Source organism: Camelina sativa, chromosome 15, assembly GCF_000633955.1.
Source record: "Camelina sativa cultivar DH55 chromosome 15, Cs, whole genome shotgun sequence".
NCBI lineage: Eukaryota > Viridiplantae > Streptophyta > Magnoliopsida > Brassicales > Brassicaceae > Camelina > Camelina sativa.
Window position 1 is genome coordinate 8,511,907 of NC_025699.1, and position 16,367 is coordinate 8,528,273.

General features: G+C 33.7%; 7 protein-coding genes across 7 annotated transcripts in view; 3 read left to right on the forward strand and 4 right to left on the reverse strand.

Moving 5' to 3' along the window:
* Positions 1,288 to 2,055, reverse strand: LOC104746054 (cell wall / vacuolar inhibitor of fructosidase 1-like). The gene has a single exon (XM_010467439.2). It carries the CDS (start codon positions 1,945 to 1,947, stop codon positions 1,399 to 1,401), a length of 549 nt encoding a protein of 182 aa, XP_010465741.1. The 5' UTR covers positions 1,948 to 2,055; the 3' UTR covers positions 1,288 to 1,398.
* LOC104746055 (cell wall / vacuolar inhibitor of fructosidase 1-like) lies at positions 2,793 to 3,632 on the reverse strand. The gene is made up of 2 exons (XM_010467440.2): positions 3,347 to 3,632; positions 2,793 to 3,160 (listed from the first exon to the last, which is right to left on the reverse strand). Exons 1-2 carry the CDS (start codon positions 3,539 to 3,541, stop codon positions 2,858 to 2,860), a joined length of 498 nt encoding a protein of 165 aa, XP_010465742.1. The 5' UTR covers positions 3,542 to 3,632; the 3' UTR covers positions 2,793 to 2,857.
* On the forward strand, positions 6,197 to 7,066 carry LOC104748249 (pectinesterase inhibitor-like; the record flags this gene model as incomplete). Its single annotated transcript, XM_010469921.1, has 2 exons — positions 6,197 to 6,395; positions 6,595 to 7,066. Coding segments are annotated over 2 exons (549 nt in total), but the record flags the coding sequence as incomplete, so codon positions are not given.
* Positions 10,013 to 10,809, forward strand: LOC104748250 (pectinesterase inhibitor-like). Its single transcript, XM_010469922.1, has 2 exons — positions 10,013 to 10,244; positions 10,463 to 10,809. Exons 1-2 carry the CDS (start codon positions 10,061 to 10,063, stop codon positions 10,807 to 10,809), a joined length of 531 nt encoding a protein of 176 aa, XP_010468224.1. The 5' UTR covers positions 10,013 to 10,060.
* Positions 11,288 to 12,433, forward strand: LOC104746056 (nucleolin-like). Its single transcript, XM_010467441.2, has 2 exons — positions 11,288 to 11,592; positions 11,933 to 12,433. The coding sequence occupies exons 1-2, from the start codon at positions 11,371 to 11,373 to the stop codon at positions 12,194 to 12,196; spliced, it is 486 nt and encodes a 161-aa protein (XP_010465743.1). The 5' UTR covers positions 11,288 to 11,370; the 3' UTR covers positions 12,197 to 12,433.
* LOC104746057 (nucleolar transcription factor 1-B) lies at positions 12,449 to 14,256 on the reverse strand. The gene is made up of 5 exons (XM_010467442.1): positions 13,933 to 14,256; positions 13,693 to 13,747; positions 13,539 to 13,595; positions 13,170 to 13,247; positions 12,449 to 13,045 (listed from the first exon to the last, which is right to left on the reverse strand). The coding sequence occupies exons 1-5, from the start codon at positions 14,179 to 14,181 to the stop codon at positions 12,531 to 12,533; spliced, it is 954 nt and encodes a 317-aa protein (XP_010465744.1). The 5' UTR covers positions 14,182 to 14,256; the 3' UTR covers positions 12,449 to 12,530.
* Positions 14,625 to 16,367, reverse strand: part of LOC104748251 (serine carboxypeptidase-like 33) — a 3,976-nt gene continuing 2,233 nt past the window's right edge. The window contains exons 7-10 of the mRNA XM_010469923.2: positions 16,240 to 16,365; positions 16,026 to 16,121; positions 15,016 to 15,121; positions 14,625 to 14,903 (exon numbers count right to left, since the gene is read on the reverse strand). Coding sequence (XP_010468225.1) covers positions 14,754 to 14,903; positions 15,016 to 15,121; positions 16,026 to 16,121; positions 16,240 to 16,365 — 478 coding nt within the window. The 3' untranslated portion in view covers positions 14,625 to 14,753. The remainder of the gene's footprint in view (positions 14,904 to 15,015; positions 15,122 to 16,025; positions 16,122 to 16,239; positions 16,366 to 16,367) is intronic.

The following is a 16,367-nucleotide window of genomic DNA, read 5'->3' on the forward strand; positions in this document are numbered from 1 at the left end:
CCTTATGTTTTGTTGGAAATTTTCAGGATTGTCACCGAGATCAGCCGGGAAGCCTCACTTAGTAGACGCCGGAAAAGCCAACGGTGGGTTTGTTTCGGTTCAATATGCGGGAAATCCATCGGCAAGTGAACCGGATGGAGGTTATACCGGACCGGCTTTAGCACACAGATATCCTCGTAGTTTACTAAAACCGGTTTCCGGTTTGGAGAATGAAAAGAAGAGTTCACAGTGAACCGCAACAAAAAAAGGTTTTAGGATTGGAAAGTCCCATATACTGGTTTGATCAAACCATTTATCGGTTTAGATTGTCGGTGAACCATGTACTCATATATCATACCGATAATTTTTTGGGGGAAAAAACAGAATCGGCTGCTTTATCAGCGGCTGTAATTATCCGATGTGGGTAAGATTAGTTTTGCGTCGTTTTCTTCAATAAACTGAGAGAGAACTATAAAGGTTACTAATAATAATAAAAATCAGTGTTATGTTATTCAATTCTCTCTTATTATATACACAAAACTGAGATCATTTTAGTAGATTTGTTGCAAAATAGTATAACCAGATTTTGACGAAATTAAATCATAAAAAAAATATGAGCTCAACATTATTGGTATAGTTTTTTTTTTTAATAATGTAGATCACATGTTAACGATGGTTGCGTTGGAGTTGAAAATTTGAAATCAATTAGAGTAGTATTCAAATAACAAAATGTATATATTTGGGAACAGAATCCATGTGGATGTATCTAAACAGTCCACTGAGGTAATAGTAGAGAGACACCACTATTAATGCTGTGCCAAAATTAATTGAACATGTGATTTCACGTGTGTTTGTGTGTGTGTGTATTTCAAACGTCTATTATATCTGTTTCGTTGCTGTCTGCGGATGCTTCGTGGGCCCTTTAATTAAGGCCCATTAATTCCTAAATCCGTTTAGTCTCACTCACTCTAATTACTACTCCTCAACTGAACTAAAGTGAAACTTTAACCTAAGGATAGTAATTTGTAAATCGTTAGACTGAACGTCAACAAAACATCTAATGTTATTTACTTATTTTCATATCTTATTCTATGTTTAAATTCGATACTGTACATGTGTGAGTTGTAGACTATTCTTCTTTTTGGCTAGCCGGAAAACAATAGTCATACCAAACCAATTCTGCTTTCAGAAAATGATGAATTTAGGCAAAGAGAGAACGGACCACATTCATCAATATATATGCTCTTGACAATTAAACTTGCTTTGCTTTCAACTTTCCCAAATATCAATTTGTAGTTGATAGGTATGTGATTCAATAGTTTAATTACTCTTCCGAATTTATAATAGAAATTTGGTGGTTCGTGTAAATAATTACAAATATATATATGTATATATATAATAATGACCTAACAAAGATTCTTAAAGACCATTCATTAGAGACTTAATCACAGACATCGCCACGTCACAAAGATTCTTAACCAGCTTGTTTCTAGCCGTAAGGGCCACCGAGCTCTCGTCGTCGGCGCCGGCGTTTGTGATCCCTTTCTGGCAAGAATCAGTCTGCTTCTCTGTATCTCCGAGGACATATATGGCCAATCCGAACTTGCCGCGCCGCATTGCCTCCATCGCCTGAGGAATATTAAACTTGACCACCGGCCGGTACAGCTCTGCGCACTGAGCAAGCGCGCGCTCTGCCGCAGGATCGTGAGTATGTCTGATCAGCGTTTGGATGTATCCTAGGGTATCGGTCATGTTACCGAGCACGACGCTGGCCATAGCTGCGGCTAAGGATTTGGGATCGGAAGGTGAGGGAGATAGTGGACGGAGAGAGGCTTCACAGAGGTCGCAGAACGGCGTTGCTTGGCATATTTTGTCGATAAGATCGTCGGAGTATACTGACGGCAGAAGCAGGAGGAGAAAGAGAGAGAGACACGGTAATGATGTGACGGTACTGGAGGATCTTTTCATGATCGCGAGATAGTGAAATTTTTGAGAAGTTGATATGCAATAAATTAAAGACTTGTGTTGTTTGTGAGTATACTACTACTGCTAGCTCTGTTTGTAGACTTATATATATAGTAGTCGCTGTTTAAAGTTGTTACATGTTAGTGAATGTTTGTTTTGTTCTTTTAATCACCAAGACAAGATGTTTTTTACGTGTCGTCACATAGGAATTTTGGTATATATCGATGTTAACTAGGTTAATGATTAATTAGGTGTACGTGGTTATTATAATTCCACCCGTGAACGAAGCTTCGTGATGATCAACAAACTTTTATTCTGGTTTGATAGATATGCCTTACAATGTATAAGTTGTTCTGCGTATTTTAGAGCATAAACTTCAATTTGAGTATTATTGTAGGTATATTGATTGAATCATACTACCTAATTTTTATGATAGAGTACATGGATAGTGTATGGTCTTTTAGTTTTTGTTTGTTACACTTTATCCTTTTGGTTATATGTGGTTGTTGGCATTATAACAAAAGAAAGACGAAGGGTATGTGTGGTTTTAATTTGATGTATGAGTACATTAGTAGTCGGTCACATATACGACAAAAAAATACCACTATATAATGAGTCCACACTATACCCAACGTCGACCAAACAATTTTAAAATACCTTAAGATAATTAATATTGTGGGGGCTGTCTTCTCTCGTCAGTCGATATCTGACTCGTGAATGTTTTTGTATATCCCGTGATTCGGTTCTAGAAACATCGTGCCGAAATAATTTTGTATAGCCGGTTCTTATAGCTTGCTAGTACCGGTTTAGCATTAGTAACGGTGCATCGTTTCACTAGAATTAATCAATTAACCAAGCATGATTACGAGCTTTTATTATTATTTTACATTATGTTAAATTTTAGATGTAAATACTAGAGCAACATTCGGATGATGGCTCTAGTCACATCGCAGATCTTGCCCATTCTCTGAGTCAATCCGGTTAACGGGGATTGGCCTTTTGGAAACCCTCCTTCGCATACGGAGGCTTCAACACCAGCGTCGACAACGGCACCTTCGGCGAACTTGGGGTTTCCTTTGATAGCTGTGATGGCAGTGTGGACGTCAACGTCTACGATCGTTTTGTATCTCTGATTACATTCGTCCAATGCACGTTTAAGCATCGGTTTGGTTTTGTACGCCGCGTTGATCTGCCCGAGCGTTTCTGTCCCAAGCGCCTACGTAGATTCCCAAAACAAAAACAAAAAAATGCATTTACATTTTAATACTAGAAGATTTACTTTTTTTTATTGGGACAAAATTGCCTTTTGACTTTAAAAAGTTACAAAACCAACCCCGTGAGTAGACACTTTAATGTCTTATTCAAAATTGAGATTATGATAATTAAGAGAGAGGTATATTACCTTGATTTTGTCGACGAGGATAAGACCGAGACCGACGGTGTCGGCGGAGGAGCTACGTGGATCGGAGCGGAGGAGAGAGAGACAGAGAGTGTAGTCAGGTGTCTGTTTGCATGTCGTATCTACGATATTACCCAACGCAACTCCCACCACCATAGCCATAATCATCATCATCATCATCATCTTAATCATTTTCATCTGTTCTCTTTATCGATTAGGACTAATCGGAATATATTAAGATGACTAATATGCTTTCCTAGGCGTGTGTATTTATATAGGTGTGATTAACTATTATGCTATAAAACGTTTTCTTTTCCTTTTTTGTTCGTTGCATCGATACATTTAACAACTTACTAAATGCACATTCATTGACGTGGCAGCCTGTAGTTATCTCTATACATAGATTTTAGGCTTTGAATGGTTATTTAATTTGAAGTTGATTTTCATTTTAATTTTTTTCCAAAAATTTACTTTATAGCCAATCAAGATTTTAAGAAAAGTGATTTTCCTAAAAAATAGAAAATCTACATTTTGATGGGTTTTGTCAATTTTTAATGAAAATCTAAAATCTATCTTTCATTTTTCTTTTTCTTTATACTGTAATTTGACTTAAAAAAAAAAAAAAAAACTACAAACATACCCTATAAGTAAAGGATAGAATAGTCATTCATTCATTACTTATATACACTCTACAACCCCAAAATAAAAAAAATTATTGAAAAGTTTGTAAACATTCATGGTCTTTAATTTGGTCATTAACCTCTAAGTCCGGGGATAATCCCTCTGACTAAATTACCAATTTACGAGTTGCTCTGACTGATATGCATTGAATGGTTGCTTATTTTCAAGTTACGGGGAAGGGAAATCGTTTTATGGATATATCTATGGTGATAAACAAATTAATGTAGCATATGATGCCCTATATAGTGATAAATAAATCACTATAATCATAACTCTATGTGAATAGTAAAGATTTTTCCCTAAACAGATTTCTTGCATATAAATTTTAAGTATTGTCTGACAACATGCATTATACCAGACTGTATGATTTCAAATTCGGAATACAATTAAAGAAATCACTATAAATAGCGATCATACAATATTTGTCATAATGAAAATCTTTTAAAAAGATTACAATGTAGGATATAAGCACTGGATGTGAAACAATCTATAAACATGATACAAAGTTGATAAGTTATATAGACAGAAGTCACATAATTTGTTTTACATCTAGTCATACCCTATGTTTTTCCAGTCAAACACATTCGATCAAAAAAAGACTATACATTATAGCCCTTATTGGTGAAGACTTTTAAGTCTTTAAAATTATTTAAAAATTGTAAAAGCATTTTATTTGCCAATCAGGTTTTTAAGATTTTATTATTTTTTTTAAATTTCAACAGCTACTTTAATTTTTTTCCTTCTTTATTTCTCTTCCTTTTTAAAACTTCAAAATGACGCTTTAAAATCAACAAATATTAAAAGCATTCTTTTTTCACTTCCCATGATATATAAAATCTCTCCAAAAAAAAATATATATATATATATTTACATATTTTATTTTTATAAATTAAATATTCTTATTTTTTTCTTTTTCTTTTAAGATCCATTTCAATAATAATTTTTATTTATTCATCATCATCATTAATAATAATGTAAATGGGTTTATGAAATTCATCATTAATAAGAGAGTAACATTCAAAACAATACATTGATTAGTGTTTAATTGATTTTTGGCTGGTCATATATATAACTACTCAATATTAAAAACATTCAAAAAAATTAAAAATCAATCACCAAAAACAAAAGAAAAACAGAAATTTCAAACAAAATCACATATTTTATTGACATACATTTTAAAAATTTTAATTTATCATTAATAAACTTTACTTTTTTTTATTAAATTGTTATGAATTATATTCTGACATAATTTATATTTATTATTAATAAAAAAAATAACAGCTACAGCTTTAAAAGTTGTTGGTAAACAATCAGATTTTAAGAGTAAAAGTTTTTACAGTCAAAGCATTTACAGCCAAATTCTCTACAGCTAAAATTTTAAAGTCATAGTCTCTACAGCCACAAATAACAACCGTTACCAATTAGGGCCTATATTCAAATGCTAATGGTCTGGTCTACATTTTGACCAAAAGAGATTAATGGCTTGTGTGCTTTTATTTATCTTGAAACTTACTCATGATAATAAAAAAATTTCCTAAATATATATCATGTGTCTTTAAAACATATCTAAAAAAATTATGTGTACACAAAACGAAAAATGTATAATCTAATTAATAATTTTTTAAGTTTCCATACTACATTCTATATATGTACTAGTCTAAATATATATATATATATATATATATATATATATTTTTAATCTTGTCAATAATAAACTAAATAGCTTCTGACCTTATAAATAGCCAACTTTAAAACATAAAACGATATATTCACTAAGGTTTTCTATTAGCATACAAGACACTCCCATTCACAAAACGAAGAATTCCATGAAATTCTTCTCTATTATAGAATTAGTGTGAGTATACATCACCTGCACAAGTATCATTTTTCATGCAAACCTTACAATAAGTGTCTCCCTTCATGCAATGCATGTAACACTTGTTCACTTGTAACCACTTGTCACCAACCTCTATCTTTGTCTTTGTATCTTCTATCTATAAATATGAGTCATGTAGGAGAGAGCAATGTAGTAGTGAGAAGTCTTACTATTGTTCTAAGTTTATCTTTACCTTCTTTTTAGTTTTATCTCTCAAATCTATACACTCACCTTCTAGATCTCTTCTACTTTTGATTATTCTCATAATAAAGTACTTGTTACCTCTAAACTTATAATATTGTTCACAACATTCTCTATATTTTTTTTCTATATTTTTTTTCTTGTTTATTCACATTCAAATAGCCTTGTCTCAACCAGTTTGGTCTGATAAGGTACCTCAGCACGTACAAGTACTCTGCAAAAATAACATTTATCCAAGCCTCTGCGTATCTACGCTCAATCTCGACCCTAGAAGCAAAAACTCAAATATACGAGGTGAGATGATCAAATATTATTATTTTTTCTTTTCCCCTAAACATAGTCTATTAGTAACATTTTTTTTTGTTGGCTAACTTAACAATAAATAATCCAAGATGTAAAAATAAGTAAAATTAAATTTAGTCATGATGAAAGGTATGCTAAAGTACTGAAATAGTAAACTATATTCACTTGTCTTTTTTTTCAAACATGAAAGGACTTGCTTCCATATCCATGGATGCGACTTCAAAAAAAGTCCAGGAGATGTTAGTTTATCTCATCTACAGCTCTAAAAACATCAAAGACAGTGAAGACTTGAAGAAATACAAAACTTGTATTGATGAGTACGGTTCGGCTGCTCGTAGGTTTTTACCGGCGTCATTGGCTGACCTCAAGGCTGGAGAATTTTCTGTTGCAAAATCTGATATGAAGAATGTTGTGTTGGCAATAAATAATTGTCAGGCGCAGTTTGCCGGGAGCTCTCTGTTGGCTGGACGTAACAAAGTCGTCGATGATATCGCTGATATGACTGCTGACATCATCAAATATTTTTTTGCGAATTATTAATAAACTTTTAGTATTGTTCAATTTACTATTGAATATTAATAAATTTTTAGTATTGTTCAATTTAGTATTTTTAGTATCTTTTTGCGAATTATCAATGTTCAATAAAAATGTACGTCCATTTTTATCAACAAAGAATCTTTAACCATATAACTTTAATCCACATTATAAATTATAAAACCTCGTCATATATATAGAATATCTAAGAGGGGGTTATTGGTTCTATGATTTTAATGGATTTGGAAATCCAGACAAAAATCATGTGTTATTCAATCATTGATTTTAGAATACTTATCAAAATGATGTGTTATTGGTTCCATGATTTACAAATACTTGTTAAAATCCCATGTTATTCATTCAATGATTTGTTTTTGGATTTCAAAATCCACATTATGTTTTAAATGGATTTGAATGGATTTGAAAGTGTAAAATATAAGGATTCAAATCCAAGGATAAAACATGTTATTTCAAAATCCATGTATTTTGATTTCTAGAATTTACAATTCCTTATGGATTTATAAATTACCTCTCCAATAACACCCCCTAATATTCCATGTTATAAACAAATTCTCTTTTCGGTAGTTCATAATTACCATCCGCCATTATGTATTACCATTGTCATCTTTTTTGGAATAGTACGACTCAATTTTTCGAGATTAAATAGAATTAGATCTTTAAAATATAGTTTAAGTACTTTGTTTTGAATATGCATCAAGTAGTTGCCAATTTGAATAATTTTTTTTTTTTTTTTTTTTGTATTTAAGAGTATATATACATTAGACATATAGGGGTGTCAATCGGACTGCCCCGACCCGAAACCCGTAAAGCCCACATATGTTTGAGTCCGACCCGGCCCGGCCCAAAATATTTTCGAGTCTATATTTCAAAGCTCGAGCACGGTCCTAACAGGGTTATAGGCCTTTTCGGGCTTTTTCGGGCTTATCTTACCGATCAAAAATTTAAACTTTTAAGCCTTAAAAAGCATTGTTTATATGTGCACTATAAAATAAATCAATCAAAATTTTAATAACTCATATATATTCAATACAACCAACTTAATTTAATAGAAAAGGTTTAAAACTTAATAAAATTTCGATACTTTAACCAAATAAACCAATATATAATTCATGTAAAATATCATTAACAAAAATTTTAAAGTATTAAGTATGGTTATTAAGTAAATATGAAAACTAGGATTAGAGTTTAAAACTTTATTTACAATAAATTGTTAATCAAATATTACAATCAAACAAAAAGGTACAAATATATTTGTTAAAGGGCTTTTCGGGCTGGCCCGAGCTCGGTCGGGCTAAGCCCGAAAAACCCTATAGCCCAAACGGGCTGAACCTAAAAGGGCCGATTTTTTCTGGACATATATATTTAAGCCCGAGCCCAGTATTTTTCAGAACCGGACCGGGCCAGCCGCGGGCTTTGACCCTAATTGACATGCCTATAGACATACATAGTTTGTGACTTTGCGAAGATGGTCATAAGTAAGATATCACATGGTATGCGATAGACCTGCGACAATAAACCTAGGAGTGTTAATCGGGCTAGTCCGGCTCGGCCTGAAATCTGTAAAGCCCGCATATGTTTGAGTCCGGCCTGGTCCAATCCGAAATATTTCCGAGCCTATATTTCAAAGTCCGAGCCCGGCCCTAACAGGGCTACAGGGCTTTTTGGGCTTTTCCGGGCCTATGTTAGAGATCGAAAATTTAAACTTATAAGCCTTAAAAAACAGTGTTTAAAGGTGCACTATAAAACAAATCAATCAAAATTTTAATAACTCATCTATATTTATTACAACTGACTTAATTTATAAGAAAAAGTTTAAAACTAAATAAAATTTTAATACTTTAACCAAATAAAACAATATATAATTCATATAAAATATCATAGATAAAATTTTTTAAAGTATTAAATAAGGTTATTAAGTAAATATGAAAACTATGATTAGAGTTTAAAACTTTATTTACAATAAATCATTAATCAAATATTGCAATCAAATAAAAATGTTACACAAAAGTACAAATATATTTGTTAAAGGACTTTTCAGACTGGTCCGAGCCCGGTCGGACTAAGCCCAAAAAACCCTATAACCAAACGGGATGAGCCCAGAAAGCCCGATTTTTTCTGGACATATATATTTAAGTCCGAGTCCAGTATTTTTCAGAGCCGGACCTGGCTAGCCCGCAGACTTTAGGCCTAATTGACATGCCTAAATAAACCCAACGGAAGATACTAAACCGAACTCAGGTTATTATTATTTTTGATTAGGATTCGATTAAAATTAGAGCTGAACTAGTCCATTTAAAGAAAATTAAAATAGGGTAAACAATTTTTTTATTATAGTTTACGACATACATTATATTTATACTATAGTCTATATTAAAAAAAAAAAAAAAACTAAAGAGCTTCTGATCCTATTAAAACTGCAACCGTATAAATGATGTATATATATATATATATATTTTAAAATGATGTATATTTACAACGGGTTTCTATTAAATTTTACTATCATTGATATCAAATAACAAAATGAATTAGTCCATAAAATTATTCTCTAATTTTTGGTTCTTGTTCAAATCCAAAATAGTCTTGTCTCAACGAATTCGGTCTTTTAGGGGACCTCTAAGCTCATACAAGTAATTTGCAAAACTAATCCTTACCCAAGCATCTGTGGCACTACTCTCAATCTTGACCCTAGGAGCAAGACCTCAGATCTACAGAAATAAAAAGAATGTAAGAATGTAATTTTGTCGTCGGACACATGAAATGATAATAAGAATGTAACGCTACACATAGAAGCAATGGTTCAGTTTTGTTATTAATTTTCTAAGTCAAACACATTCAATTTTAGGATGGAGGAATGAATGGTATAAGAAGAAATCAGTGGCCCTTTTCGTCAACAAAAAAGGTTAATATTATTGACCAGAAGAGAGAATATTTCCGTATCTATTTATGGTAGTCTGAAGAGTGAAGACGAAAAAACTTTACTTTCTTCTGCTCAAACAAAATATATATGTCTTCTGACCCCATGAAGCCAACCTTGAAACTAGAAACGATTCACTTACAGTTCGTTTGTAGCAATCAAAACACGCTAAAAAACAAATTAAAAAATGAATAATTTCACAAAACTTTTTGCTATTTTTCTCGTGTTTATCCAAATAGCCTTCTCTCAAGCAATTCAGTCTAATCCGGTATCTATCGCTGCACAGCAACTCTGCAAAAAAACCCGTTATCAAGCACTATGCATCTCTACTCTAAGTCTTGATCCTAGAAGCAAAACCTCAAGTGTCCAAGGTAATGGCTTTTTATTTTCTTATAGTGAAACTCTCTATCGATAATCTAAAAGAAAAAAAAAAACTTGATTAATACTATCTTAGGAAAAACTTCAAAAATGACAAAATGATATTCCTGTTTTAAGTTTTTTTTTTTGTCATTATCCCCATACGTGACATATTGCAATGTTATTGTAGCTAAAACACTTATATTTGTTTATTTTTTTGAAACATGAAAAGAATTTGCGGGGATTGCTGTCGATGCGACGACAAAGAAAGTCAAGGAAATGCAACAATATCTTATCTCCGTCCTAAGAAAAATCCGTCTCCGTGAAGACTTTGAGAGATACGGAACTTGCATTGAGGAGTACGGTGCAGCCATTGATAGGTTTTTACCTGCGGTGGTGGCTGCTCTAAAGGCAAAAAAATATTCTGTAGCTATGTCTCAAATGAACGAAGTTGTGTCGAAGCCGGGTTATTGTGAGGATCAGTTCGCCGGGAAATCGCCTTTGACCGGACGTAACAAAGCCGTCCATGATATCGCTGATATGACTACCGATATTATCAAAACGATATCTACTAATTAAATTGTTTTAAAGTTCAAATACTTTATTAATGGAATAAAATTTTGTTAGCTTCCGTATTTCTATCTCTATCAAATATGCAAAGTCTCCGTAATTACTTCCTTACCTTAATTTTTTATAAGATCTCAAATTTTTTTTTTAATACGTAGAATCAATTTAATTTAACCTCTTCTTCCATAATTGTTTCAACACCATTTGAGACATTTGATAACGAAAAGTAATATTTATAGCAAGATATGAGGTGATAAATGCAATTTTTAAAAGTTAGACAAAAAATAGTTACATAAATGGGCCTCACATCTAGCCCATTAAGGTAGAACCCAAACAACTGTGTTTAAGGCCCAAAGAAATACTGGCACATGTCGCACGCATGCGTATGAACCGTTCGATGTGATGCCATCTCATCAATCCTTGTAGTGTTTCAGATTGAACGGCTACGATTGAAGTTTGAAGGTTCTACACTTCTACTGCTAAATGCTGGTTCGAAGCTTCTGCTTCTTCTGCTCTCTCTCAGTCTCTCTCTTTTGGAACGGAAAAAAAATCTCTGCTTGTTTGGTTGGGAAGATGGCGCCTGTTAAAGATGATAAGGAAAACAAGGCGGAGCAACCTGTGATTCAGGTTCTGAGCGACGACAACGACGACAGCGAAGTGGAGGAAACCAAAGACGGAGGTGAAAAAGTAACCGCAGACGACGATGAAGACAATGAAGCTGAAGACGAAGACGATGATGATGACGACGATGATGATGAGGAAGACGACGACGATGACGATGACGATGAAGAAGAGGTATGAATCTCTTTCGTCTCTATTTCCGAGAAAAGGTTATAGATCTAGGGTTTTTCTGCGGTCTAATTAGACTCTTAATCTTCTTCGTATGTTTCTCAATTGCTTTAAAATTGTCCTGTGGTACAAGGTACAGTAGGGTTTATACTTATCCCGAATCAGATTTTAGGGTTTTTTTAGTCTTTGTTTTAGTAGAAAACAAAATTTAAGTTTTGACCTTATCTCCTTTGAAGTCAAACCTAATATAACTTTGGTTCATTTCAGCTTCTTCTATTGGGTGCTCGTTCCAAATCTTATAATAGACCAATATGTTGAGTACTTATATTACATTCAAACTGTGCAGGAGGAGGAGGATCTTGGGACAGAGTACTTAGTGAGGCCAGTTGTTGAGATTGAAGATGAGGATGACGCAAGTGATTTTGAGCCTGAGGAGAATGTCGTGGAAGAGGACGTTGATGAAGAGATTGAAGAAGATGATGTTGATGAGGACATCAGCTTGAGTGCTGGCAAATCTGAGCCTCTGCCCAAGAGGAAGAGGGTTGCTAAGGACCAGAGTGTTGAGCTAGGAGATGTGACTGGTGATGACATTAGGCCTTCTAAACGTTAGTTTTTAACTTTCGAACTGACCTCAAAATCCAAGAAAGAAGAAGTCGGAGATGGATTCAATATTCAGAGTGTTTGATTCATCTGTTGGGTTGATGTAGTTTTTTTTTTTAATTTAGTGGTAGTGTTTGTTTAGAGCTTAATGGATTGTTGTTTCTTTATGTTCCCTGAGACAGCTTCAAACAAGTTTAAGTGTTGTTCTACGCTTCTTTATAAACGTTGGAAGAATTTGGTTTCTTTACTTATGATGCTGCTATGAGTAAAACAAAGAACTTCAATTATATGTGACCCTAGTATCCAAAACATGACCCCTCAAATCAAAAGTATTACAGACAGCTCTATCCTCCTACGTTAACTGTTCTCCGGGTTTCTCTTCTGCCGTTTTTTGACTTGTCCTGTCCTTCTTCTGGTTCACTAGCCCCTTCTTCTTCTTCCTCTCCTTCTTCATCTTCATACAAAACCATAACAACATTACCATCATCATCTACTTCGTACTCGATATTATCACCATCTTCTTCCCCGTCTACTTCATCATCACCTTCATCTTCACCTTCTTCAAACTCTTCCTCTTCATCATCTTCATCATAAAATTCATTACCAGAACGAACAGAGTGAAACTCAGGAGGTGGAGGACAGTCTTCGGTGATGGCCTCATCACGTTTCATCACGAGATGCCTAATCACCCTCTCATCACTATCTAACAATCCCTTGAATTCGTTCAAGTATTTCGCCTCTATCTCAAAGTTCATCAATATATAGTGAGCATTCTCTGCCTTCTGTATTTTGTATGCCAGTCTACGCATTCCCCAATCACTAAACCTCCAAACTTTCCCCTTCTTCTCCTTCAGAAATTCTGAATACCAATCAACAAACTTAATTAAACACTACCGCAATAACTTAAAAAACTAAGGCATCAGTCTTGCACTGAAATATAGTGAGCACAACAACAGAGCATAAGAAGGGAAAAAGCTTTTCACCTTGGACTTTTTGGTTGATGCTTTCAACCTCCTCAGCATGTTTTTCATGGATCAAGTAAACCACCTCATAGTGCCTCACTGCACACACATAGCTTATAAATCATTAACGGAGTAATTTCAAATCAATTAACAGAATCCAATACTCTGAACTAAGTAATGTATCAAGGTCTAATCATATTCCAGGGTAAGCTCCCGACCATCTAGAGAAAAACATATTGCATAATTCCAAATTCCTGTCGTAAGTTAAAAGCTAAGCTAATGAGTTTAGATTATGGCATAATTGGTCAACATGGAACCATGCAGCTTCGACTAGATAACTCGTCAACACATTTCACCGTTTGAGACAGTAAAGGTAAATAAAAAACTTACTCCTTTCCTCATTCAAGTCACTCTGAAGCTGAAGATCCAAAAACTCATATAGCTCCTCTGTGTTAATGATAGAAGAAACAATCAATTATAAGTTATAACAATCAAAATCATAATGAAAACAAAAACCAACTAAGCATATAAAATAATCACTCACTTTCTTCAGCATCAGCAAACTCGGGAAGTAAGGCACCTTCTTCATCTATCTTCTTCTGTAAATCAATTCCACGATAACAAAAAATTACACAACTTTAGCATCAATGATGAACTTAGAAACAATGGATAACAATCAAAGTTACTAACTTTATCCTCATCATATACATCAAATTCAATCAATTCTCAGATTTAATTAGTAAACTCCATCAAAAAAATTCGAACAAAAATCGAAATAAGATACCTCTTTGAGAAGAATAGATTCAGGGAAAGGACCAGTGGCTTCGTCAGGTTTAGCTGAAAAGCCATGATTGTCATCTTTCTTGCTTTTCTTCTTCTTCGCCGCTACCACCAAAGAAAGAGGTTTAGATCCTCTGCGGCCGAGACTAGGGTTAAGACACACGACGCGCGACGGGTTAATGAATGAATCTCGACCGTCGATTCTGGGTCTGAGAGACACTAGAGACGAAGACGCGTGCAGGAGTGACTCCATTGGAGTAAGCACGAGTGAAGAAGACGAAGAAAGAAGAAGAAGGGAGGGGTTTTAGCAGAAGAAGAGCAAAGTGACATTTTGGGTTTTTTGGATAAGAAAACTTTTTATAATAATTTTCACTTCGACCCCTATAGGTTTTATAACTTACAAAATTGCCCGGTAAAACTTCGTACTGTTAAATTAGGCCATTTATTTTGTATTCACAGAGAGTCAAACTAATTACAGAATTCTGAACATAAAAAAAAAAAAAAAAGATAAGTATTTGCATCTAACACTAATCTTACTGGATTTGGACTAAACTTTGAACATAATTACTTAAGTTGTTGTTTTCCCTCTTGCTTCTATGACGAAGGCATTCACACAATCCGTAAACGAGGCTAATTGCGTAAGTCATTTATTATTGTTAATTTGTAACATGGTAATTTGGTACTTGGTAGACACAGTGAGAAGAAACATGTTATACATTATGCGACATGGATTTATTATTTATGAATGTATTTTTTTTATACTCATCGGTTATTAAAAAAAAAAAAAAGAGAGTACAATATTATGATACTGTATAGCGATATTGTCTAGGGGCGTGAGGGAAGTTCCTGGCCGTTAAGGAAGGACCGGAAAAGAGCGAGAGCTTCTTCAGGTTTATTGAGAGGAACCAAGTGTCCAGCTCCTCTTACCGTTACGAACGTTAACCCTCCTTCGTACTCCGTTATCCTCCCTCCCACCTTTTCACATTACACCAAAAAAAAAAAAATATATCTTGTAACTATACTAATACAAACTTATTTGGCTAAAGTATCACATTAATATATAATTTCATGACAACCCCTAATTAACCTGATGATTGTGGAACCAAGAACGCCAATCGGATTTAACGGAAAGCCCTAAAGCTTCAACACAATACCTACTCCCGATCACCGGCACTCTCCCGTCCGCATCTCCACTGTTAGACGATGATAAGTATTGTTATCACTATATAAGATATAGTTTGTGAAAAATCAGATATTGTTATCTTCTACTAAAGTGTTTTTTTCAAATAGACTAAATTAGCATTGGTTTTCCGGAGTTCTGAACCGTCCAAACTAATTAGAGATTATGAAAAACAGTACCTGTCAGATACGAAAATAATGTACATTTACATCAGTAGGTTATTCATTTGACAGCTAACTAATCATTCAAAGATTTGCTTATATATATGTAACGAGACAAAATCCAAAAGACATGTACATAGCACAACATTTTGGTGGGTGAATCATAATTTTATCGATCATAGCATCGTCGGCGGGTTACCTCGTGAATCTCGTGGTATATGTACTATGAATTTTTTAAATTTATTATAGTGGTTTGTTTCCAAAGCGACCATATATTTCAAGTTTTTCAAAAAGCATCACAAAAATGTTTTTAAGAAGGTTATGATAACATTTAGATACCTTTTCTCCAAATGTTGACGTATTGTGTGTGGTGTTCTAAAATTTTGTAAATACTTGTGATATTTTTGGATAGGAAAGTAAAAAGTGGTTTATATATGTATAAAGTATCCCATAAAATATGTATGTTTGATGTAAAAATCTCTCGTGCATTCAAGACTCTCGTGCATATGTTTATGTTTCAGCAATAATTTAATATAGGGGTAACTAGTTTATATTAGCGGTTATTAATATAGGTGACTACTGACTAGTTTATATTAGCCTCGCAAACATTTCCTCAAATGATATGTTTCCATTTTCAAAAGGAATAAATCAGCTAGGAAAAGTTCATTGACATTGATGTTGTATACTGAGAGGTTATTTGTTTCATTCTATATTTCTGAAATAAACACCAATTCTATCGATAAAAGTGTAGAGTACCTATAAACCCATATCTTGAGGCCAGCTTTGATGAGCTTACTGTATGTAGGCAACATTGAGGAGACTGTAAAATGGTACGTTTGCAATATTGAATCACTGTCAATCACAGTAAAAAGAAAAAATATTGAACTTAACATTTCATCAGCCTTTTTCATATACATAATTAGGAAAAGTCAGATCTATTCTACATTTCTACATTAAACATTAAACTTACTTGCAAACTTTCCATCTTGGTACATTTCGTGTAATGGCATGAAGAGACGATTGAACATCGACCCTATTGAAATATTTTTCAGCGTAATTAGAGTAACAAGGATCGTATCCTTCGTACCATCTCACTCT

What these genes read in the sequence shown, in the direction of transcription:
- LOC104746054 (XM_010467439.2), bottom strand. Translation starts at nt 1,947, where the DNA reads ATGAAAAGATCCTCCAGTACCGTCACATCATTACCGTGTCTCTCTCTC.
- LOC104746055 (XM_010467440.2), bottom strand. Translation starts at nt 3,541, where the DNA reads ATGAAAATGATTAAGATGATGATGATGATGATGATTATGGCTATGGTG. An exon ending in TCCTCGTCGACAAAATCAAG is followed by an intron (nt 3,161 to 3,346) that starts GTAATATACCTC and finishes GAATCTACGTAG; the next exon opens with GCGCTTGGGACAGAAACGCT.
- LOC104748250 (XM_010469922.1), top strand. Translation starts at nt 10,061, where the DNA reads ATGAATAATTTCACAAAACTTTTTGCTATTTTTCTCGTGTTTATCCAA. An exon ending in CAAAACCTCAAGTGTCCAAG is followed by an intron (nt 10,245 to 10,462) that starts GTAATGGCTTTT and finishes AAACATGAAAAG; the next exon opens with AATTTGCGGGGATTGCTGTC.
- LOC104746056 (XM_010467441.2), top strand. Translation starts at nt 11,371, where the DNA reads ATGGCGCCTGTTAAAGATGATAAGGAAAACAAGGCGGAGCAACCTGTG. An exon ending in ACGATGACGATGAAGAAGAG is followed by an intron (nt 11,593 to 11,932) that starts GTATGAATCTCT and finishes CAAACTGTGCAG; the next exon opens with GAGGAGGAGGATCTTGGGAC.
- LOC104746057 (XM_010467442.1), bottom strand. Translation starts at nt 14,181, where the DNA reads ATGGAGTCACTCCTGCACGCGTCTTCGTCTCTAGTGTCTCTCAGACCC. An exon ending in GTTTGCTGATGCTGAAGAAA is followed by an intron (nt 13,596 to 13,692) that starts GTGAGTGATTAT and finishes TCATTAACACAG; the next exon opens with AGGAGCTATATGAGTTTTTG. An exon ending in CATCAACCAAAAAGTCCAAG is followed by an intron (nt 13,046 to 13,169) that starts GTGAAAAGCTTT and finishes ATTGGTATTCAG; the next exon opens with AATTTCTGAAGGAGAAGAAG.